Source organism: Pristis pectinata, chromosome 20 (genome assembly GCF_009764475.1).
Source record: "Pristis pectinata isolate sPriPec2 chromosome 20, sPriPec2.1.pri, whole genome shotgun sequence".
NCBI lineage: Eukaryota > Metazoa > Chordata > Chondrichthyes > Rhinopristiformes > Pristidae > Pristis > Pristis pectinata.
The window spans coordinates 9232533-9253621 of record NC_067424.1 but is presented as its reverse complement, the minus strand read 5'-3'; the positions used below and the strand labels follow the sequence as shown (position 1 = coordinate 9253621).

Genomic DNA, 21089 nt, shown 5'->3' with positions numbered 1-21089 from the left:
TGTTAACTTTGTCTTGTGCTCTTGATTCACGCAGAGATTACCGTGAGACTCCAGGCGGTGAGGTTATGCTGGGGGGCACCGACCCTTCTTATTACACTGGAGAGTTCCACTATCAGGAGCTGATCAAGGAAGGCCACTGGCAGATTGGGATTCGAGGGTGAGCCATGCACTGTGGTTCTGCATTCACACCATACTGTGCAGTTAACAAATGAAGGATTAGCTTTCTCAAAGGAAAGAAGGTTGATATTTAACTCTTCTATTCAACCAACTGCATAACTTAATCGAAATGGCTTGGGCGCTTCAGAAGGCATTATGTTTTTCTATAGTTATGAAGGTATTTATGCAGAAAAGGAATGACAATAAACAAAGTCTATAACACTTTTCCTTTTAAATCAACATAACCTAATAAAATCATTGATGCTGCCACCCATTCAATCCATTAAATCAACAGACAACCCTGCATTGGATCATGGCTATTGCTCTTACAGTCTCTGTAAGTGTCCCTCCTTCAACCTTTGATAAACCTTTCCAGCAACACCACACGGATCTATAGAACCGTTACAGCACAGATCCGTCACTGTGGGCTCTCAGCAGATTAATCCAGTCACTCTCATTCCCCCATTCTCTATATGTAGCTCTGCAAATTATTTTCCCTCTGATGCCAACCCCATGCTCTCTTGAAAGCCCTCATTAACCATGCTCTCACTGTGAGTTCTAGATCAGGAACACTTCCTGCACTGAGAAGTTGATCTTCGCGTCCCCTTTGTATCTTTCACTCTTCACTTTGAATCTGTGACCCCTGGTCCTTGAACCACCGCTCATTGGATCAGTTCTCTCTCTCTCTCGCTCTCTCGCTCTCTGAACTCATCGTGATCTAGCATACTGTTCTCCAGTTCACTCACAACCAGTGTTTCTGCCCCATGGTTCAGTTCCCTGTTTGTTGGTGACAGTCATGCTGTTGCCTCTGAGTTTTTAATTCACAGGGATTTGAAAGTGGGTGAGTCAAAGATGTGTACACAGCCCTTATACAACAACCCCATCCATGTCCCCCACATTTTCACCCCAATAGTTGATAGTCAGTTACAGTTGCAACAGCTAGTAAGTTTCCTTATTTTGATCCAAAGTCAACGTCAAGTTTATTGTCAGATGCACAAGTACATGTATGCACGGGTGCAATGAAAAACTTACTTGCAGCAGCATCACAGGCACATAGCATCAGAGACACAACATTCAGAAGAAAAACACAAATTAAACATAAATTATACAAGAAAGAACAGAATTAGAACAAAAAAAAATCAAGGTCCATTGTAGTGCAAAGCGGTCATAGTGTTGCTGTACAGAATCAGAATCAGGTTTATTATCACTGACATATGTCGTAAAATTTGTTGTTTTGCAGCAGCAGTACAGTGCAAGATATAAAAATTACCATAAGTTACAAAAACAAATGAATAGTGCAAAAGAGGAACAACGAGGTAGTGATCATGGGGTTCGTGGACTGTACAGAAATCTGATGGCGGGGGGAAGAAGCTGTTCCTGGAAGGTTGAGTGTGGGTCTTCAGGCTCCTGTACCTCCTCCCCAATGGTAGTAATGAGAAGAGGGCATGTCCCGGGTGGCGAGGGTCCTTAATGATGGACGCTGCCTTCTTGAGGCACCGCCCCTTGAAGATGTCCTCGATGGTGGGGAGGGTTGTGTCTGTGATGGATCTGGTTGAGCCTACAACCCTCTGCAGCTTCTTTCGATCCTGTGTATTGGAGCTTCCATACCAGGCGGTGATATAACCAGTCAGAATGCTCTCCACCGTACATCTTTAGAAATTTACAAGGGTCTTTGGTGACATACCAAATCTCCTCAAACTCCTAATGAAGTAGAGCTGCTGGCGTGCCTTCTTTGTGATCGCATCAATGTGTTAGGCCCAAGATGGATCCTTTGAGATGTTGACGCCCAGGAACTTGAAACTGCTCACCATTTCCACCGCTGACCCCTCAATGAGGACTGGTGTGTGTTCTCCCGACTTCCCCTTTCTGAAATCCACAATTAATTCCTTGGACTGAGGTAGTGATTAGGGTTGTGCAGGTTGGTTCAAGAACTGAATGAAGGGAAGTAGTTGTTCTTGAACCTGGTGGTGTGGGACTTCAGGCTTCCGTACCTCCTGCCCGATGGTAGCTGTGAGAAGATGGCATGGCCCGGATGGTGGGGATCTTTGATGAAAGCCCATAATTGCTTGATATACCTCTTCCTCTTTTGTTAAGGATGACGATGCAATGTTACCAGTCCTCTGGCACCACTCTTACAGTCAGGGACGATTGAGAAACAGGGGGCAGAGCCTTTACAATTACTTCCATCACTTTTAACAGCCTGTGTCTTACTTCAAGCAGGCCTGATGACTTGGTCATCAAAGATGTTAAAATCTTTAATACTTCTCTCATACTATGTTCATCCCATTTAATATTTCACACCCATCACCTTCACAACATCAGCTTCATCTCCCTCTTTTATGAAGACACAAGATATTCATTAAATCAGAATTAGGTTTATCATCACTGACATATGTCGTGAAATTTGTCATTTTGCGGCAGCAGTACAGTGCAAGACATAAAAATTACTGTAAGTTACAAATAAATAAATAGTGCAAAAGAGGAATAATGAGGTAGTGTTAGACAGGGTAGACAGCCAGAATCTTTTTCCCCAGGGTCGAAATGTCAAATACTAGAGGGCATAGCTTTAAGGTGAGAAGAGGGTAACTATAAAGGAGATGTGCAGGGCAAATGTTTAAACAAAGAGTGGTAGGTGCCTGGAATGCGTTGCCAGGGATAGCGGTGGGAGCAGCTATGATAGTAGCATTCAAGAGACTTTTAGAAAGGCACATAATTATACAGGGAATGGAAGGATGTGGATCACGTGCAGGCAGAAGGGATTGGTTTCTGTACCTTCTGCCCGATGGCAGCTGTGAGAAGATGGCATAAACTTGAGAACAATAATGTCCGAATCTTCTCCCCAACTTGGATATCTGAGAAGGGTGTATATCCTACAGACCGTCCAGATTGGCGTTGCAGATTTGGAAGCATCCACCTGGAATCTTCAATCAGGAGATCAATGGGATCTTTTCCACTAGTTTATAAAACGTAGCTGGTAAAGTCAGCACTTATTATTCATCCTGAGTTGCCCACGAACTGAGTCGCATGCTAGGCCAGTTCAGTGGGCACCTGAAGGTTCAACCACATGGCTCCATGGGTCAGGAGTTAGGTGAAGGAGAGCAAGTAAGGACAGCAGAAATACTTCCTAAAGAACATTAGCGAACTGACGGGTTTTTACAACAATCCAGTGGATTCTTGGTCACCACATTTTTGTACTTGGAATAAGTGAATTTAAATGTTTCACTGAACATTGTGAGATTTGTACTGATACTTCTCAGTCATCTGCCCAGGATTGCTAATCCAGTAATAACTAGGCCACTTTACAATATATGATAGGATAGAGAAGTACATTGAATGTGGATGACTGCATTTAACAGAGAGAATGGCTTTCCAGTTTTGGTCATTCTTATGTGATTGACACTCCCCCCTCCACTAACCATTTACATGCACAGCACATAACAGGTGCAGAGGGCAACTATTGTGTCTCATTTACTTTGCCAGCTAAAATCAACAAGCATAGATTAAACCACATTGAAGCTGGAATCTTTTCATCCTTTTTGACCCCTCTCTTTCCTCTTGTTAATAATTACACAGGAATTGCAGTGAAGAAATACTTACACTCTGCACATCTACTCACGTTATGACCTTCAGGATTTATTTTCCTTAATCGCTAACAGTTTTAAAAGAATGTAGATTTTTACTTCATCACCTTTAGTAGATGGAAGGTTACATTGCATTCATTTCTGTTTTCTTTTTGTTCTCCAGAATTTCCATTGATGGGGAATTAATGCTGTGCAGTGCAGGATGTGCGGCTGTTGTCGACACTGGTTCCTCCTACATCACTGGACCAGCTGCTTCTATCTCCACCATAATCAGTGCTATGGGGGCCACATCATTGGCAGAGGGAGAGGTAAGGGTTGCAGTAGATATTGTCAGTTCATGTGATGGTTCCCTTGCCTGTGCTTCAGAAGGTTGTGGATTCGAATCCCACTCCTGACACATGAGAGATAAATATTGGGGGAGATACTTGGAAATAGCCTGCTTTTCTTTGAAACGATTTGCTGGGCAGTGCTGAGGGGGAGCTGTACTGTCAGCGGGGTTGTCTGTCGGATGACACATCAAGTCAAAGCCCTGTCAGCTTCTTGGGAAGATATAAAATGAACTCATGGCAATAGTTGAAGAAGAGCAGGGAACTTTGCCAGTTGCCAGTATTTATCCCTCATCTAACTGCTCTTAAAAAAAACATGTATTCATCTTCAGGTTTCTGTATCGTGATATAGCAGTGTATGCATTCCAATTCTGAAATTCAGATCCATTCAACAGGACACATACTGGAGATAAAGCCCAGTCTACATGTGCTGCTATTTAACACACTGTAACTGAAACTGAACTGGAGTAGCCATATACACAATGTGACTACAAGAGCAGGTCAGAGGCTGGGAATCCTGCGGAGAGTAACTTCCCTCCTAACTCCCCAGAGCCTGTCCACCATCTACGAGGCTCAAGTCAGGAGTGTGATGGAACACGCTCCACTTGCGTGGATGAGTGCAGTTTTAACAACACTCAAGAAGTCTGACACCATACAAGCCACATGATAGGCACCCCATCCACAACCATTCACACAATCCACCACTGACGCACAGTAGCAGCAGGTTGCACCATTTACAGGATGCACTGCAGCAACTGACAAAGACTCCTGAGACAACACCTTCCAAACCCACCACCTCTACCAGCTAGAAGGACAAGGGCAGCAAAAGCACGGGGAACACCACCCCCTGGAAGTTGCTCTTCAAGCCACACATCATCCTGACTTGGAAATATATCACTGTTCCTTCACCGTCACCAGGTCAAGATCCTGGAACTCCCTCCCTAAAGGCACTTTGGGTAAGCCACACCTCAAGGACTGCAGCGGTTCAAGAAGGCAGCTCACCACCACCTTCTCAAGGGCAACTAGGGATGGGCAATTAAATGCTGGCTCAGCCTGTGAAGCCCACATCCCTTGAATTAATATAAATAATAAAAAAACAAGTATCTGAGGACAAATCTCTGTCCCAGGTTATCTGATCATTATCAGATTTCTGTTCACGGGACCTTGCTGCGTGCAAATTGGGAGCAGGGAAGCATTGACGGACCTGCAATCAGTTTGTGTGAGACCATGGAATCATAAACTTTAATGGACATTACAGCACAAAGAAGGAGGCCACTCAGCCTATGAAGCCTGCGCAGGCAGTACATAACTACTTGCTGCCTGAAATGTTTATCCTCATGCCATTGGGTGTCTTTGCTAACCCTCTTAACTCTTTGTCCTCTGATTCGCAATCCTTTTGCCAGTTGGGTAAGTTTCACTTTTTTCACTCTACTTAGTCTCTTCATGACTTTGTGCTCCTCAGTCAAAGCTCCTCCCAATTTTCTCTGTTTCATAGAGAACCATTTCAGCTCCTCCAGTCGACCTACACAACTGATATCTCTCATCCCTGGAACCGACTACTACATCTTTTCTGTAACCTCTCTAAAGCCTTTACATTCTTTCTTCAATGTAGTTCCCTGGCTTGGCACAGTATTCTGTTTGTTGACAGACCAGAGTTTTGGAGATAGTTATGTTTCAGTTCAGATTGTTGCCAATTAAACTAAATTAAGTGCAGCACACGACAAATCACACCAGACAATGACTTTGCCTATTAGCTGTATTTTTTTATTAGTTGCGATTAGTTCAAACGGTTCACTATGTAGAACCGAAAACTCTTTAGTTACGCAACTCTTTTAGCATTTTCACAATCTCCAAAACTCATTAAGTCTACTTAGATATTACCCACTCCAGATGAATCTGGCCAGGGATCAGTGTGGTGAGTTCCTCTCCGAGTCAGAGACTTGGGGTCTTCTTGGGGTCTCCGGAGTTATTGTTGCTGATCATCTCATGAGGCACCTTTTTATACACTTAGTAAACATTCAGACATTGCTTTGATTTTATAGCCACTTACAAGGTTATAAGTTGACTCCTTTTCCATCTAAGTACTTGTTGTTTGATGCTTTCAAATTCTTGTCTGTTCCCATAATCACCTTGGCGACCTGGTCCACAGTTATCAGAGTTTAGACTTAGAACAACATAGAACATAGAACAGTACAGCACAATACAGGTCCTTCAGCCCACAATGTTGTGCCGACCTTTAAACCTCACCTAAGACTATCTAACCCCTTCCTCCCACATATCCCTCTATTTTAAATTCCTCTATATGCTTATCTAGTAATATCTTGAATTTAACCAATGTACCTGCCTCCACCACCGCCCCAGGCGGCGCATTCCACGCCCCAACCACTCTCTGGGTAAAAAATCTTCCTCTGATATTTCCCTTGAACCTCACACCCATTACTTTAAAGCCATGCCCTCTTGTATTGAGCATTGGTGCCCTGGGAAAGAGACACTGGCTGTCCACTCTAGCTATTCCTCTTAATATACAATATTTGTACAATACTGCCCCAGTACACAGTATCTCAAAATCATCTGTGTCTCTCGGTATCAGTAATAGTGCAGGAAAACACAGCACTGTAAAGCTGTCTCAGTTGGAAAATTACTGCAGCTACATTCCCACAATGACACTAATCAGATGTTCAAATGTCAGCGTGACCCCACTTCACATCACCTCTTCAGCTTCATACTGACCAAGTCTCTTCAGCTGTTTTCAGTTCTTCCACTTAACTCTTTCTTCTCTCCTCTACTGTCTACAAGATGGAAGGTCATCGACCTGAAGCGTAGACTCTGTTTCTCTCTCCACAGATGCTGCTCAACCTGATGAGTATTTTCAGTATTTTCTGTTTTTATTTTAGCTTTCAAAAAACCAGCACAGGCAGAGTGGGTCAATTGGCCTCCTCCTCTGCTTAATGGTTCCAAGATTGCCAACACCTACAAAGTGACAGGACCATTCTGGGTGAGGAAAATATTCACAGGGAATTGGGATATAACGTTCTGCCCAATCCAGGTCAGTTGCTTGCTGTTTAGAGTGGCAGTGATATAGAGACATCAACTTCTCCACTGACTTGGAGATAATCCAGCAACAAGCCCTAGCATTGCACTGGCAAACACTAGAATTATACCATCAAATTAATATATCACCAAGTTTTGACCTGCTGTGAGCTCGTCCCCTGGTATGTAGTTGGAACTAATTCCAGTGAAGTTTATTTTGTTAAAACCTACCCAGAAGTATCTTAAGAATGCCTCTTCCCTCTGAAGAGTTAACTCACTCTTTGGAGCCTTGAGTACATAGTTGAGGTTGATACTCCAATACCAAGGGAATGGTTGGTGATGCCATCTTCAGATGAGGTGCCAGATCGACCTTCTCCTGCTCTCTCAGCTGGGACATAAAAGATAACACGGCACTTTTGTAAAGATCAGCGATGTGATTTTCCTAGTGTATCAAATAATGTCACAGAAAATGATTTCACAGTCATTCTTGTCATTGCGACTCCTGGCACCATGTTGTGTAGGAACTTAGGAACACTGGAATGGGATTTAGTCCCTGGAACCTGTTCTCCTGTTCAATGAAATCATGACTGCTCTTCATTGGCTCAACTTGCTAATATCACTTTGTACACTAAATGTTACGCTCGTTACAAGTATAACTACCATTTTAAATTTTTTAATGGGAAGTATGAGATTGCCAATGCCACCATTTATTGCCACATTCCTGAATCCCTACCTAAGCTTTAGTATCTTGCTGAGCCATTTCAGGGGGTAATTAAGAGTCCATTGAAGGGTGTGGCATCATGAATATGCTGGGTTAAGGTGAGACGATTCCTCTCCTGAAGGACATTAGTGAACCAAAGGTTTGTTTTATGATAATCCTGTACTTTCATGGTCACCATTTCTGATAATAGCCTTTCAAATAAGCTGCTACATTCTCCTATACTACAGCAATAATTACAGTTCGTAATGTACTTAATTGGGCTGAATCATCTCGGGATGTCCTGAGGCAGGAATAGGTGTTATAGTTCTGTCTCAGTTTATTCAAATTCAAGTTCAAGTTATACTTTATTGTCATTCACTCATATGCTATAAAACCACATGGAGGAGCGAAGTGTCATTTCCCCCAGACTCACACAACAGAGGACATACATAGGACAGAGGACATACAATAAATGCAGACAAAAAAATTGTGCAAGTACAAAGAGTGCAAAAAACGGTATATAGAGAATACAAAATTAGTGCAGGGTTAGTGCAAAACTGAGTTGGATGAAGAAAATACAGAACTCAGTGTGTTGCACTAAATGTATAAACATGTTCAGCAGCAGCCAAAGTTCTTGTATGCCATCATGCAAACCAGGGCTTTTGACGCGGCATTTGTCTGAAACTGCTTCCAGGGTATTCAGGAGCCTGACAGCCTGGGGGATAAAACTGTTGTACAGTCTAGTAGTTCTGGCCCGGATGTTCCGGTACAGCTTGGCAGGCGGCAGTGGGACAAATAGGTCGTGGGAGGGATGAGAAGGGTCATCTATGATTCTGCAGACCTTGCGCGTGCATCATGTGCTGTAGATATCCAGGATGGAAGGAAGAGGTACTCCAATGATCTTTCCAGCTGTACTCGCAATTCTCTGCAAAGTCTTAAGATCAGAGGTGTTACAGTTACCGTCCCAGGCAGAGATGCAGCTGGTCAGGACACTGTCAATGGTTCCCAGGGATGTGACTGCGATGACATTAAAAAAAGCTCGTGTTAGAAAGATGGGTAAATATTATTCATGAGTGTAAGTTTAAAAAATATCTACCTAAGCAGTAAAGCACTTACTTCAACCAAAAAAAAAATGAGGGGCTCTTTTTTCATCTTGCCAACAAATATGCAAAAAAAAGTGAACATTTGCAAACATCTACCATTCTAAATTGAACTTTGAGATCACATGCTTAGCAACTGTGTCTGTGACGGATTATTATTTGTTAATCAGAAATGCACAGTTCCTTTCATCTGGATTCCCAATTTGCCACATATGAATATATCAGACAATACTGTTTTATATTTTACAGAGGGACAAGACCAATTAATATACTTCTGTAGTAATTATGCATACATACACCTCCATTTGACTGACTTATTTCTTCATTATGGGGTCTGGGTGTTCTGATAGGCCAGCAACCATTGCCAATCCACAACTGTTCTTGTGGTGAGTTACTATCTTGAACAGCTGCAGTCCTTCAGGTGAAGGTACTCCCATGGAGGGAGCTCCAAGGTTTAAATCCAGGAATGAATGACAAGGGACTGGCAATATATCTCCAACTGGAAGTGGAGTGTGACTTGAGGAGGAACCTGCATGTGGTGGTGTTCCAATGCTCCTGAAAGCTTCTTGCCAACTTATGTGGACAGGCTGACTAGAGGAGAGGTCATACTGGACCTGGTACTAGGCAAAGAGCCTGATCAGGTTTCAGATCTCTTGGTGGGAGAGCATTTTGGAGACAGTGGCCATAACTCCTTGACCTTTACCTTAGCCTTGGAGAGGGATAGGAGCAGACGATATGGGAAGGTAACTAATTAGGGGAGGGGGAATTATGATGCTATTAGGCAGTAACTTGGGAGCATAAATTGGGAACAGATGTTCTTGGGGAAGTGCACAATGGAAATGTGGAGGTTGTTTAGGGAGTACTTGCATGGGGCTCTGCACTGAGGCAGGGTAAGGATGGTAGAGTGAAGGAACGATGGTTGACACAAGATGTAGAATATCTTGTCAAGAGGAAGAAAGAAGCTTACCTAAGATTTAGAAAGCAAGGATCAGACAGGGCTCTGGAGAGTTACAAGGTAGCTAGGAGGGAGCTTAAGAATGGACAGGAGAGCTAGAAGGGGGCATGAGAAGACCTTGGCGAGTAGGTTTAAGGAAAACCCCAGGGTGTTCTATATGTATATGAAGAATAGGAGGATGACTAGAGTGAGGGTAGGACCGATCAGGGATAAAAGAGGAAACATGTGCCTGGAGTCGGAAGAAGTAGGGAAGGTCCTGAATGAATATTTTGCTTCAGTATTCATCAGTGAGAGAGACTTTGGAATTGGTGAGAATGGCATGCAACAGGCTGATCCACTAGGGCATGTCGACATGAGGAAAGAGGATGTGCTGGAACTTTTGAAAAACATTCAGATAGATAAGTCACCAGGGCCAGATGGGATATATCCAAGGTTATTACGGGAAGCGAGGGAAGAGATTGCTGCGCCTTTGGCGATGATTTTTGCATTCTCACTGGCCACAGGAGTAGTACCAGATGATTGGAAGATGGCAAATGTTGTTCCTTTGTTCAAGAAAGGAAGTAGGGATAACCCTGGGAATTACAGACCAGTGAGTCTTACCTCAGTGGTGGGCAAATTACTGGAGAAGATTCTTAGAGACAGGATTTATGGGCATTTGGAGAAGCATAGGCTGATTAGGGACAGTCAGCATGGCTTTGTGAGGGGCAGTTCGTGCCTCACGAGCCTGATTGAATTCTTTGAGGATGTAACAAAGCACATTGATAAAGGTAGAGCAGTGGATGTGGTGTACATGGATTTTAGTAAGGCATTTGATAAGGTTCCTCATGGAAGGCTTATTCAGAAAGTCAGGAGGCATGAGATCCAGGGAAACTTGGCTGTGTGGATTCAGAATTGGCTCACCCATAGAAGACAGAGGGTGGTTATGGATGGAATGTATTCTGCCTGGAGGTCGGTGACCAGTGCTGTTCCGCAGAGATCTGTACTGGGACCCCTGCTCTTTGTGATTTTTATAAGTGACTTGGATGAGGATGTGGATGGGTGGGTTAGTAAGTTTGCAGGTGACACGAAGGTTGGTGGTGTTGTGGATAGTGTACAAGGTTGCTGTAGGTTGCAATAGGACATTGATAGGATGCAGAGCTGGGCTGGGAAGTGGCAGATGGAGTTCAACCTGGAGAAGTGTGAAGTGACACACTTTGGAAAATCGAATTTGGAGGCAGAATACAGGGTTAATGGCAGGACTCTTAGCAGTGTGGAGGAACAGAGGAATCTTGGGGTCCACATCCATAGATCCCTCAAGGTTGCCGCACAGGTTGATAGGGTTGTTAAGAAGGCGTATGGTGTGTTGTCCTTTATTAGTCGGGGTACTGAGTTCAAGAGCCACGAGGCGATGTTGCAGCTCTATAAAACTTTGGTTCGACCACACTTGGAGTATTGTGTTCAATTCTGGTCACCTCATTCTAGGAAGGATCTGGAAGCTTTAGAGAGGGTGCAGAGGAGATTTACTAGGATGCTGCCTGGATTGGAGAACATGTCTTATGAGGATAGGTTGAGCAAGCTAAGGTTTTTCTCATTGGAGCAAAGGATGAGAAGCAACTTGATAGAAGTATACAAGATGATAAGAGGCATAGATTGAGTGGACAGTCAGAGGCTTTTTCCCAGGGTGACAATGACTAACACGAGGGGACATAATTTTAAGGTGATTGGGGGAAGGTATAGGAGGGATGTCAGAGGTAAGTTTTTTACCCAGAGAGTGGTGGATGCTTGGAACATACTGCTGGCAGAGGTTGTGGGGGCAGACACATTAGGGACATTTCAGAGACTCTTAAATAGGCACATGAATGTCAGAAAAATGGAGGGGTATGTGGGAGGGAAGGGTTAGATAGATATTAGAGCAGGATAAAACATCATGGGCCAAAGGGCCTGTACTGTGCTGTAATGTTCTATGTTCTTCATTCCTGGTGGCAGAGGTTGTGGGTTCACAAGATGTTATTAGGGCATCTTGGGCGAGTATCCGAACTGCAGCTAATGTGCAGCAGTGATAGAGGGAGTGAATGTTTAGGGTGGTAGATGGGACTTCAATCAATCAGGCTGCTTTGTCCTGGCTGGTGTTAAGCTTCTTGAGTATCGTTGAAGCCGAACCCATCCAGCCAAGTTGGTTCCATCTCGCTTCTGACTTATAATTGGTGGAAAGGATTAGGGGAGATGGTAGCTGAGCCACTTGCCATTGATATCTTGGTCAGCTGGTAGCGCAGTACTAAAGATTGGACAATGCCGTCTGTTGTGCAAGAAACCTCCCACCTCACTCTAATGCTTTCCTGTCCGTCAATCTTTTTCTGTTTTCTTTGTTATGTTCACCCCTCTGTTTCATGGATCCGCTCACAGAGAACATTGCTTCATCTGCTGGATCTAGCTGGTCTGTATGGTATGGGCTATTATCCCCAATTTGAAATGCAATTTGAAGCCAATTCAGAGCTTCAGTTTATTCTTACAAATGGAGCAAGTTATAGGAGGTTTCTGTTCAGAAAACCCAGCACTGAATCTCTGAAGGTTTGCAAACTTTACGTTGAATTTCTGCTCTTGTTCCTTCACCACCTCAGGTGATGGGGTCTGTCTGGAACAAAGGAAGGGAAGAGTTAACGCAAACGGCCAGCACCAATCTGAAAAACTTTCCCAGTGCTGTACTAATACAAAACCATGGCTCATCCAATAACAGGGTTTCTATAGCAGAAATGATTTTGACATTAAATTGTCAAACACTTCCTTACTTTTATTTTATTTGCGGTGAAATTGAAAACAGTGCTGCAAAGGGAAATGACATTTAGCTGCAGATAGTGAAATGTTCCCTATTAACAAGACAGCTTGAAGGAAGCCTTAGTCTGTGTTTAACCAATGCTATCCCTGTCCTGGGAGCATCTTCGTTGCGCTCCCTTTGCCTTGTGAGTCCGTCACTGGGAACACAAAGAGAGAGTCATAGAGTCATACAGGCCCTTTGGCCCAACTTGTCCATGCTGACCAAGATTGCCATCTAGGTTAATCCCATTTGCCCACGTTTGACCCATATCCCTCTAAACCTTTCCTAATACATCTGATACATCCCAATATATCACAGGCACATCCGCCCCACACCATCAGTAGTATCTGTAGGAGGTGCTGCCTCAAGAAGGCAACATCCATCATCAAAGATCCCCACCATCCTGACCATGCTATCTTATTGCAGCTACCCTCGGGCAAGAGGTACAGTAGCCTGAAGTCCCGCACCACCAGGTCAGGAAGTTGTGGGCATGCTATGTTGGCGCTGGAAGCGTGGCGACACTTGTGGGCTGCCCCCAGAGCACTATGCAAAAGATGCATTTCACTGTGTGTTTCGATGTACATGTGACTAATAAAGATATGTTATCTTATCTTATCTTATCTTAAGAACAGCTACTTCCCTTCAACCATTTGGTTCTTGAACCAGCTGGCACTAATCACCACCACAGTTTAGCAACACGATAAGCACTCTGATCACTTTACACGAAAATGGACTTTGTTTTTTTTTGTTCTAATTGTTTTTTCTTGTAAAAATTGTTTTCAATTTATGTTTAATTTATGTTCTTCTTATGAATGCTGCTTCTCTGATTCTATGTGCCTGTGATGCTGCTGCAAGTAAGTTTTTCATTTCACCTGTGCACACATGTGCTTGTGCATATGACAATAAACTCGACTTTGACTTTGATCCAGGAAGAACAGGCTTAACATTTTGAGTCAATGACCTTTTATTCATGCTGATGATAGTCTACTAATTCAAAATGTCAACTCTGTTTCTCTTTCCACTGATGCTGCCTTTCCTGCTGAGTTTTTCCAGCATTTTCTGTTTGTATTTAAGATCTTTCAAAGAGCCAGTACAGAGCACAATGGGCCAAATGGCCTTCTTTTCTGTTTGTTGAGCCTAATATACTGAGACCCAGAAAGCAGCTGGGAAAATTCTGAGAGAAGTATTTATAGGCAATAGGTAAAAAAAACCTGTACTCCACCCAGGTTGATGTTTTGTTTAGATAACAGCTTGAGTGACAGCCTTATAACAACATGACCTTTGCTAGCAGCTCAGAGATCATCCAACAATGCAAACTGGAATTGCACAGGTAATCACTGGGATGACGTCATTAAATGAATATATCTCCTGACTCTACAACCCAACCCATGTCCTGAAAGTTAAGATCCAGGTGTACCTCCCACTTTTCTGCTCCTCAAGATTTCAGACCAACAGTTACATTATTCTCATGATGGTAAACTGGTATTGGTATTGGTTTATTATTGTCACTTGTACCGAGGTACAGTGAAAAACTTGTCTTGCATACTGTTCATACAGATCAATTCATTACACAGTGCATTGAGGTAGTACAGGGTAAAACAATAACAGAATACAGAATAAGAGACACAAGAAATTCTGCAGATGCTGGAATCTGGATCAATACTATAGAACTCTGGTTAGGCAGCATTTACAGTATTGTGAGCAATTCTGATCACCTCCCTACAGGAAGGATGTCAAGGCTTTAGAGAGGGTGCAGAGGAGGTTTACTAGGATGCTGCCTGGATTAGAGGGCATGTGCTATCAGGAGAAGCTGGACAAACTTGGGCTCTTTTCTCTGGAGCAGCAGAGGCTGAGGGGTGATCTGTTGGAAGCGTATAGAATTCAGAGTGTATAAAACTCCTTCCTTAAATGCCTCACTCCTTCCTTCTTCCAATGATCGCTCCTGGCTCCTCTGTTATTCATGAATGACTGTTTTGTATTGAGCAGCAACCCAAGTAACGCTGTCTGACTCTATTACTCTATGCAGTAATTGCTGTACCAGGCTGTGATGCACCCAGTCAAGATACTTTCAACAGTGTATCTGTCAAGGTCATTCAGAGTATTCGGTGCCTCAAGGTGAATTTGATGCATTTAATTTGATCCGGAATAGGTGCATAAGGGTGCAAGGGAAAGAATATGCTGATAAAAAGAGTTGCTGGGAGGGTTGTTTTTGTGATGTCTGTGTTTGTCAAAGATCTCGTGTGTGGTGAGTTTTACAAACTCTCAACTCTGAATGAAGAAAGAAACAGAATCTGATCCATGCCGTGAGAATGTAGACTGCCCTAATAGTTTAGAAGCTAGCAAAATTCAAACAAAAGCAAAACACTGGATGTTGGAAAACTGAACTGAAACGGCATAATACTGGAGGTTCTAGTGAGTGAAGGGAAAAAGTACAAGTAAAGACCATAATAGGGCAGAAGACTGTGGACAGATAGAAAATGACCATTAAAATCTCAGCCATCTCCCACCCCCACTGAGTCACCATTCCCAATCTCTGGATCTGGTTAAAAGCCAGCATGTCCAGAACATTGCTCATTCTGATGAAAAGTCGTTGACCGAAACAGTAATTGTTTCTTTTTCCACAGTTACATTTTGATCAGTTGAGTATTTCCAGTATTTTATCATTTTAAATTAATTTTGAAAAGGAAGTCCTCCCTGCCCTTCCATTCCTGGTCTCCTGTGCCTCAGCACCACCAGATTTAAGCAAGTATTTAAATGGCATAATCGACATAGTAAGACATCTCAAAATGTTTCAAGGGAGCAATTTCAAATGAGATTTGATAATGGGCCACAGCAGATATTAGGGCAGTAGTTCAAGGGCTTAGACAAGAGGTAGGTTCCAGGAAATGTACAAAGGAAAGTGGTGTAAGGAGCAATACACAAAAAGTGCTGGAGGAACTCAGCAGGTCAGGCAGCATCCATGGAGGGAAATAAACAGTCGACGTTTCGGGCCGAGACCCTTCATCAGGACTGGAAAGGAAGAGGGCAGAAGCCAGAATAAGAAGGGGGAGGGGAGGAGCACACGCAGGCAGGGGATAGGTGAGTCCAGGTGAGAGGGGGAGTGGGTGGGGGAGGGGGAGAAGATGTAATAAGCTGAGAGGTAATAGGTAGAAGAGGCAAAGGGCTGAAGAAGAAGGAATCTGGTAGGAGAGGGCAGTGGACCATGGAATAAAGGATGGGGGAGGGGAGGAGAGGAGATGGGCAGGGCATCAAGGTGGGGGAAGGGAGCCACAGGGATAAGGGAAGACAAAGCAGTGGTGGGGGGAGAAAGAAAAAGAAGGGGTGGGGTTACCGGAAGTTAGAGAAATCGATGCTGAGGCCATCAGGTTGGAGACTCCCAAGGCAGAATATGAGGTGTTGTTTCTCCAACGTGCACCTGGGCTTAATGTGGCAGCAGAGGAGGCCATGGATAGACATGTCAGTATGGGAGTGGGATGTGGAATTGAAGTGGGTGGCCACTGGGAGGTCCTGGCTGTTGCGGCAGACGGAGCGAAGGTGTTCGATGAAGCAGTCACCCAATCTGCGCCGCGTCTCACTGATGTACAGAGGCCGCACCGGGAGCACCGAATCCCATAAATGACACCCTCAGACTCACAGGTGAAGCACTGCCTCACCTGGAGAGGTGCAGAGGTTTAGGGAGGGAATTCCAGGGCTTAGGATCTCGGCAGCTGAAGGCACCATCACTAGTGGTGGGGCGTTTGCATTCAGGAATGCTCAGGAGTTCAGAATCAGAAATGAGTGCATGTGGTACAGGAGGCAGGTTCTATGGGGTTTACTTGGGTAGTTTCCTGGATGCAATGCATCATCACCAGCGCTCTTTAATGTGGCTTGGAGCCAAAATAAAAGCAGTTTAAGAGACACTAAAAATGATTTGTGTCTTCAATCAATGAACTATGAAGACAGAAGGAGCTAACTTCTTACTTATTGTGAAAGAAACCCAGTAACTTTGAAGAGAATCACCAGGACACCTTGCAAACATAATTTGTGTTTTGAATTAAATGAAAATTCAGAGCTGACAGTTTAGGGAATAAGAACTCGATTTAGATTTGCAAATTTATGAATCAGATTTCATTTGCTTTAATAAAGTGGAGCATTCAGAATTGAGGAATACTGATTCCTTAATTGATGGAGAGGAGAGGAAGCTTGGGTTAATGTGAATGCTGAAGGAAGAAGAAATTGGGAGAAGTGCTGAAACATTCCAATTCTAACCTAGTTGCCTCACTCTCTTTCTTTCACATGCAGTATATCGTGAACTGTGACGAAGTCCAAATCTTGCCTCACATTTCTTTTAACCTGGGAGGAAAGAATTATGTGATGAAGGGTGAAGACTACGTTGTGAAGGTGAGCTCAAATTATTTTTGGATGTGATGCTAAACCAGGTGAATATAAAAGATCCCATGGCACCATTTTGAAGAAAAGCAAGGCAGTTGTTCATGGAGCATGGGTCAATATTGATTCCACAACTAACTCCATTAACTGTAGACTATGAGCTCATTAGCACATTGTTGTGTGTGGGAGCTCACCGGGTGCAAAATGGCTGTTGTATTTCCTACATTAAATGATAACTAAACTTCAAAAGTACTTTGGCTGGATACACTGAGGGAACGGGGACAGAGGTGCTTGCCAAGAATTTGGTCAGTGTCTTTAAAGTAGTGCACACAAGAGACCGCAGATGCTGGAATCTGGAGCAACAAATAAGGTGCTGGAGGAACTCATCGGGTCAGGCAGCATCTGTGCAGCTGATAATTTGGGTTAGGAACCTTCATTTGGACTGAAAGATAGAGGGGAGATAGCCAGTATAAACAAGTGAAGGGAAGGGGTAGAGCAAGATCTGGCAAGCGATAGATGAATCCAAGTGAGGAGGGCTTTCTCTCCTCGATCATTTAGTCCGGATGAAGGGTCTCAACCCGAATTGTCAACTGTCCATTTCCCTCCACAGATGCTGCCTGACCCATTGAGTTCCTCTAGCATCTTATCTGTTGCTCTTTAACACTGAAGATATTTCATAACAGCACAACAGGTGTTTTGTTTAAAGGTCTACGACTAAATCTAGCAATGCTCTGGCTCAAGGCATGTATGCTGCTGAACTGTCATTGCAAGACTAAAGTCCTTCGTTCCTCCACCACTGTGGAAGATAACGGGTAACTCAGGGCTGGGGCTAAGACCGGGGTGCTCTGAGGGGAGAGGGGGAGATGGATGGGTGGGGGGTATGGGGTGAGGGTTGGCGAACGGTAGGCAGTAGCTGCTGGAGTCAGTACACGATTGGAGGCTTGGGAGTAGAAGTGTTGGGCAACAGGAAAGGTAGATTAGGTGGTCCGGAGACTAGATCAGCAATCAAAGGGTATGATCAGTGTTGCGGTTGGGGGCAGGGAGGTTTTCATTGCCAGGGAAGAGAATGGACTTCAGTATAGAGTTAATGAATAGGTTAGCAGTGCACGCAAGGTAGAGGAGGAGGTTTCTGATCAATGGTTGTTGGTTAGAAAGAGAGTTAGGAATGACGAGAATAGGGTGTTTGAAGGTTACAAAGATTTGGTTAGAAATACAGCCGGAAAAGTATTTACCTTAAAAGGGACCTGTCTGAAATGGATTCCCATTTCTGGCCTTGGATCTGTTCAGGGTGACTTTTATGTTATGTAGAAACAGGCTTCACACGCAGTGAGAAGATCTGCTTTTAAAATAATGGTTCATGGATGGTTTGGGTCACATTTGTTCAATTAAAAATCATGGAAGTAGTGTATAGAGCGCACTGCATGTCGTTCATGACCCTGCGCGTGCCTGGGCTCCTCTGTACATTTGCGTACCAGACCCATAGTAGACCCTGAACAAAAACTTCAGCTGCAGATGAAGCCTTGGATATTTCAGTTATGTTTGTTTTCTCACTGAAATTTGCACACCATTTTCTGCATTGTGTTTTCTTTTTTGCACTTTCATTGTGCACTGCACTCTCTCTGTAACTGTAACACTGCTCTACATTCTGTGTTTTTTTCCCTTTCGTACTACCTCGATGTACTTTTTTATGGCATGATCTGTCTGGATGGCACGCAAGCAAAAACTTTTCACTGTATCTTGGTACATGTGACAATAATAAACTAAAACCAATATAGTAACAAAGGTCATCATGACACACTCTTGTCAATTTGCACTACTTGCTTGGGTTTTAGTTAAGTAATAAATGTCCTTATTTCAATGAAAGAGTGCTAAATCTGATTGACTACACACATTCAAGTACTGTGGATTTTAGTAGTTTTTTTCAGTGATTCTTCAGTGATGCTTGTGTGGATAGAGAGACAGAAATGTGGAAGTGTGCTCGCAGCAGACAAAGTAACTGATTAGGCTTTAGATAAAATTCTTGTGCGGCACATTAAACTGTTGCACTACATGGTACAATTTCAAGGCTATTATCCTTTTATGAGTTGCTACCAAGTGATTTTGGTTCATTCCTGTCTGAACACCCTTTACTATAATGAAGACAGTATATAAATGGAATTTGCTTTTGATGTTAGTGAAGCTTTGGGCATTTTTCCAGTCACTGTGATTGTGAACCCAGAGCATGAGTTTGGGTTTTGTGTTGGGTCTCCTGCTAAACATGGGAATCTCATGTGCTTGCCCCCCTTCCAACCCGTACCCCCCCACCCCCCAGAGCAGGACTTTGACAGCTAATTAGAAAATCATCACTGTGTATGGAAATGAAGATAGGGAAAATGTGTTTAATAAAATGTTCAAAACCTCAATGTGCTTGTGGGTTGTGAAACAACAGGTCTAATCTGTGGTTTATACTCGTTTACAGGAATCAGAGTCCGGAGAGGAAGTCTGCATAGTTACCTTCAATGGTCTTGACATCCCCCCACCCAGGGGCCCGCTGTGGATCCTGGGTGCCAGTTTTATCGGTCGATATTACACTGAATTTGATTACAAGAACAACAGAATAGGCTTCGCCAAAGCAATTTAAACCAGACAAGTATGGGATTGCTTGGGCTAGGCTTCATTTGAAAAAAAAGTGGCACATACTCCAGTGATAGTGGGAAATATATTCCTTTTTTTTCCAATTTGGGCTGCATGGGGCCAACTTTCACATCCAGTGCTATCAACATTTAGAATTGATATGATAGAGCGGAGGAAGTAGGCATGGGGCAAAGCTGCTCAGTTCCTTCCACTGACCATGCACAGTCTTCATTCCCAACCTTCCCCATTCACTTAGGCTCTGTAGGAATAGGCAGTGCGTGCTCCCATATACAATGAGGTGATGGATGACCACTAACCCAACTCCATGTATCTGTCTATTGCTCCCGATGTGGCCTCCTCTACATTGGTGAGACCAGGCACAAACTAGGCGACTGCTTTGCTGAGCACCTGTGCTCCATCCATCATGCCCTTCTGGATCTCCTGGTTTCTAGCCATTTTAATTCTCCTTCCCATTCCCACACCGACATGTCTGTCCTCGGCCTCCTCTACTGCCAGGGTGAGGCTAAACGCAAACTAGAGGAACACTACCTCACACCCAATCAGTCTACAACCTAACGGCATGAGCATTGAATTTTCCAATTTCAGGTAACCTGCTCCCCCTCTGTCCCTTTTCTCTCTCCTCCTGATCTACCCAGTTCTTACTACCTTTGCCCCAGTCCCTATCACCCTGTTTCTTCCCCCTCCTCCACCCCACTCCATCTGCCCATCACCCACACACTCCTCCCACTGGCTTCCCTCCCAAGCTGTTCCCATCCGCCCTCCCCACCTCCCTTACTTGATTCCATGCTCCGCCGTCCTCTCCTATCAGATTCCACCATCTGCAAAGTGGGAGAATTCAATGTTCATGCTGTCAGTCTGCAAGGTTCCAAGATGGAAAATGTGCTGTTCCTCCAGTTTGCACTTGGAATTCTCCTGGCAGTGGAGGAGGACGAGGACTGACATATCAGTGATAGTGTGGGAGGGGGAGTTGAAGTGACTGGCAACGGGGAGATGCAGATTCTGGTTGCGGACAGAGTGCAGGTGTTCTGCGAAACGGTCAGCTGGTCTGCGTTTGGTCTCACCAATGTAGAGGAGGCCACACTTGGAGCACCGAATGCAGTAGATGGTATTAAGGGAGGTGCAGGTGAACCTCTGTCTCACCTGAAAGGACAGTTTGGGTCCCTGGATGGAGGTGATGGAGGTGGTGTAGGGGCAGGTGTTGCACCTATGGTGGCGGCAGTGGAAAGTTCCCGGAGTGGGAGTGGGATGGGTAGGGGGGCGGTGGGGGGGAGGAGTATACTAGGGAGTCACGGAGAGAGCGGTCCTTACGAAAGGCAGAAAGGGTTGGGGAGGGGAAGATATGCTTGGTAGTGGGGTCCCGTTGGAGATGGTGGAAGTGGTGGAGAATGATGTGTTGGATACGTAGGCTGGTTGGATGAAATGTGAGGACAAGGGGAGCCCTATCCCTG

The 21089-nt window shown here is 44.2% G+C and overlaps 1 protein-coding gene across 1 annotated transcript in view; it reads left to right on the top strand.

The window, feature by feature from the left end:
- Window positions 1–20864, top strand: part of ren (renin) — a 39630-nt gene extending 18766 nt beyond the window's left edge. Inside the window, exons 5-8 of the mRNA XM_052035085.1 lie at window positions 35–157; window positions 3901–4045; window positions 16921–17019; window positions 19466–20864. Of these exons, the coding sequence (XP_051891045.1) occupies window positions 35–157; window positions 3901–4045; window positions 16921–17019; window positions 19466–19627 (529 nt within the window). The 3' untranslated portion in view covers window positions 19628–20864. The remainder of the gene's footprint in view (window positions 1–34; window positions 158–3900; window positions 4046–16920; window positions 17020–19465) is intronic.
- Window positions 20865–21089: the final 225 nt, after the last annotated feature.